Source organism: Phallusia mammillata, chromosome 3, assembly GCF_965637545.1.
Source record: "Phallusia mammillata chromosome 3, kaPhaMamm4.hap1.1, whole genome shotgun sequence".
Taxonomy (NCBI): Eukaryota; Metazoa; Chordata; class Ascidiacea; order Phlebobranchia; family Ascidiidae; genus Phallusia; species Phallusia mammillata.
Genome location: NC_137254.1, coordinates 8,391,932 through 8,395,961, shown reverse-complemented (window position 1 = coordinate 8,395,961; position 4,030 = coordinate 8,391,932). Strand labels below are relative to the sequence as shown.

Here is a 4,030-nt window from a genome sequence, read left to right as displayed (position 1 = left end):
CGCAAAATGTTTCGCGACCCCAATTGGGGTCGCGACCCACAGTTTGAGAAGCCCTGCTTTAGAACACACTGTGTCCTATATAGGCTTCCCGCTCAAACCATCGCAAACCTCGTAAAACAATGCAGGCGATTTAAACCGGATCAATATATTGTATACAGTGTCGTCGCGTGTTTGATGCCTCCATTTAATTCTGCCCGCGTGCACTAACCAATACTCTTCGAGTATGGTAAAAAATATAGCTAACGTTTTTAAGCACATCGTTTGCAATTTAATTTAAAGTTACACTATTGAATTGATTTGCTCATAGCCCTACGACAAACACTCTGAACTATTTGTTGCTTTACATAGAAATGCCAAATGTGTGCCGCACCTGTATCACTAAGCCTTTTTACATGATCATTTAAGTGGGTTCCGAACGCGACTCATAACCCGGTAACTAGATATTTTGCTGAATCACTTTCCGCTTGACTGATTTTGCGTGCTCGCTGGTGTGTTCGGCGAACTCGGTTGACAGAGGTTGGTTAGCAGTCGGGTTAAAACTATGGCGAAGCCAAGAAAGTCACCCACTTTGTGGAGTGAGTCTGATGTAAACGAGCTATTGGCTGTAATTCACGACAAAGGCATTTTACCATTAATTGATGGAAAAACTCAAAGAAATGCCACCATTTTTAAGTCTGTCTCAGCAACGTTGGCCGAAAAAGGTGTCTGTTTTACATGGTAAGTCAAATCTCTTGACAAAATTGTGTATAATTGGTGTGTAATATCATATACGGCTTCAATATTTCTTTAATGTAGAGATCATGTTGTGTAGATAAATTTTTGCAATATCACTTACATATAACTATTTTTGCAAATATAGATAAATTTTTGCAATAACACTTACAAGTAATTTTTTCGTTGTGCAGTGAACAGGTATGAGAAAAATGGAAAAACTTGAAGAGGTTATATTATAAAAAGAAGAGGGAATTGTCAGTATCTGGGTCCTCAGCTTATGCCAGTAGATGGGCCCATTACAATCAAATGAACCTTTTACTAGGGTCAAGACCAAGAGCCCAGGTGATATAAAAGTCAGGATGTGTTGTTTGAGAAAGTTGTTTAGTCACAAATTGAAACATTTTAAGGTAGTAGTTTAATTATAAATCAGTCTTATTTTAGGCTATGAATGATAGTCAGGGAATTGACTCCAGCTATGAGCCTGAAGAGATAGACTTTACAAATGGTGTGTATTACAAGTGCAATAAGTTGTTATCTCACAAAAACTAAATGTTATTTGGCTTAGTAGATGATACAAGCGAGTCAGCAGAAGAAGGTAGCTAGTGTTGTTGGGCTAATCTGTGATAAGCATCCCACAATATTGTTCCCCATTTTTTTGCAGTTATAGTACTGGAACCCAGTGATGAAGCTGCATCTACATCAGACACATCTGGGTGCAGTATACCCAGTGATAGTAGTGACCCAAATCCCAAAACAACTAGAAAGCGTAGTAAGTTTCTGGTTTAAAAAGTCCTATTCTACAAAACTGAATATGTATATATTGGTTTCAATTTGTCATTTTTAAGAACAGTCCCAAGCAAGTAAGGAGTTTATTTTGTACAGAACATGAGGACTCTGTCTCTAAAATGATAGATGCTTTCAGGCAAGAGGCAGAAAAGGACCGCCAGCTGACCAAAGAATTGTTTTTAAAACTAGCTGGTGTTCTTGAAAATAAAAAGTGACAAACACAGTTAGATCTTGTAATGCATGTATACAATTTTAAAGAAAGCGTGATGACTTACGCAGAGGAAGGTTATTAACAACAAAACGTTTTAAAGCTTCACGGACCTCCCGGCCTTCTGTGGAGTCATTTTGAAAAATCCTAGTTGCTGGTTGAGAAAAACCACCTTGTGTCGCTGATCTATTGGTCTCCGGGATGGGACTTCTAGCTTTTTCACACACATTGTGCAAAATACAGCATGAGGCAATAATTTTAGGGGCAAATTTGATTTCTGCATCTATTTTCTTGCCCATAATGCGCCACCTTGCCTTTAATTTACCAAATGAATGTTCTACAACGATGCGCACTGAACTGTGGTAGCAGTTAAAGGATTCCTCCTCCTCACTTAGGTTGCATCCAGAGTATGGCTTAATAAGCCATGGTAGTAGTGAATAAGCAGGGTCACACAAAATTATCAGTGGAACAGTAACTCCTTCAATTTCAGCAGGAAACTAATAAAACATAATTTTCAAACAAACCTTAGAGCACTTATTTTTAAGTGTAGTTTAATGTACATTGCGAACTTACATTTGGAAGCTGTCCAGCCTTTTTAAACAAACATGACTCCTTAAAAGCACTGGCATCATGGCAACTTCCAGGCAGTTTTACGCTGATATCTCTACATCTAAAATACTTGGAGTTACATTAAGTGTAAATGAAATTTGAACTATTTAGATTATGTCAGTTTTACCTATATTTATGATCAACCACAGCTTGCAGGATTAAGGAATCCCATCCTTTTCTATTTGTGTAATCTTTTTTTCCCAACCTTGGTGCTGTGACAGGGATGTGGCAACCATCCATGGCACCAATCACCTGTAAATAGTACCAATATATTTGTCTAATTAGTGCAAGGATTCTAAAAAACATCTAATATACACATTTGTCATTTTAGTAGTCAACTATACCTGTGGAAAATGGCTTTCTGTTTTGATTTGATTGGCGATTGAAACTGCTTCTTCCAGTCCAGGCATTTTTATAAATTTGGAAATATGTTTGCACAATGCATCACACAACCTAAAGAAAAAGTCTAAATCAGTAACAAAATGGCATCTCTTAAGTACTTCAAACAGTGTTTTTACCATTTTAAGCAATTGTGCACTGATGCATCACTAACTCCAAATAACTGTCCAACAGTCCTATATTCTGCTGCTGAGGCTAGTTTGAAAATTCCAATTGCAACCCGCTTATCAGTAGATATAGGCTTTCTTACCACATAATCTTCTGAACACAAAACAAGTTTGTTTTATTACAAAGTCTCACTTATAATGGCAAGTTAAGTAAACCTGGCTTCATGTCGATCCACAACTTTAAAACAAGTTCCCTGAAATCACTGTGCTGCAAACGAAAGTGGTTCACCCATTGGGCATCATTAAAACCAGGAACAATACTGTTCCACCAATGGTTAGATCTAAAGAATGTAGGATACAACTCAAATTATTTGTCCAAGCACAACAAAATAATGCTATTGCTACCAAACTGTGCTATGTAAGTAACTTAATGGTTTGTAAGATCAACTAAAGCAATGTACCAATTTATTACAACAACAGAAAATGCAGTTTATAAAAACAAACCTTGGCAACATCCATGGACGGCCTATCCTTAAATTTAATTGTAGGTGTTCTACAAAACACATCCAAATAAGTCTCAATCTTTGTCGAGTGCGACGATTACTAAATTGCTGCAGTAGCAATAGCATTTCCGCTTCCGTACCGTTCATGTTTGTTCATGAGACAAAGTGACAGCAATGCGTCGCATGTAAATACGTGCCGTTAGCGCGTTCGTCACGCTTTAGCAAACAAGCGTCCGATTGGTCAATTATGCGGGTTATAACCCACTTGCGAACACGACCATGTAAAACGGTTTACTGATAGGTCAAAAAAGAAGGCTAAATATTGTTTACCAAACACGCATAAATTGAGTTCAATTTGCAAGTTGTTCTAAAGTTGGGAGGCTGATTCTGGTTGCGGAAAGCTTAATACAATTTCGGATAAGGATCTTACATATGGGTACACTCATTAGGAAACATTTTAGGTCAAAATAATTAAACATTGCTATTAGCGTTTATCACATTAGCAGTGCTTTTCACCCTTTAGCCAACTTTTTTTCTCGCTAGAAACAGATAAGTCAGAAAAGAAAATTGAACTATGATAAAATGAAAAAAAATGTCGTGCGGCATTTGGCGTATTACTTACACGCGCCAAGTGTAGCAAACCTGAGTTCTTTTAAAAATCGCTGCACAGGAGTCAAAAACGGCTGTTGTTGCATTTCAGACAT

The 4,030-nt window shown here is 37.4% G+C and overlaps 1 protein-coding gene across 1 annotated transcript; it reads right to left on the bottom strand.

The window, feature by feature from the left end:
* Window positions 1-2,655: 2,655 nt before the first annotated feature.
* LOC145219430 (uncharacterized) lies at window positions 2,656-4,030 on the bottom strand. The gene is made up of 4 exons (XM_080086797.1): window positions 3,969-4,030; window positions 3,040-3,164; window positions 2,836-2,977; window positions 2,656-2,770 (listed from the first exon to the last, which is right to left on the bottom strand). The coding sequence occupies exons 1-4, from the start codon at window positions 4,028-4,030 to the stop codon at window positions 2,656-2,658; spliced, it is 444 nt and encodes a 147-aa protein (XP_079942923.1).

Coding starts and splice junctions, on each gene's coding strand:
- LOC145219430 (XM_080086797.1), bottom strand. CDS start 4,030: ATGTCTGAAATGCAACAACAGCCGTTTTTGACTCCTGTGCAGCGATTT. Junction 2,978..3,039: donor GTGGATCGACATGAAGCCAG/GTTTACTTAACT, acceptor TTTTGTGTTCAG/AAGATTATGTGGTAAGAAAG. Junction 2,771..2,835: donor GTGCACAATTGCTTAAAATG/GTAAAAACACTG, acceptor CTTTTTCTTTAG/GTTGTGTGATGCATTGTGCA.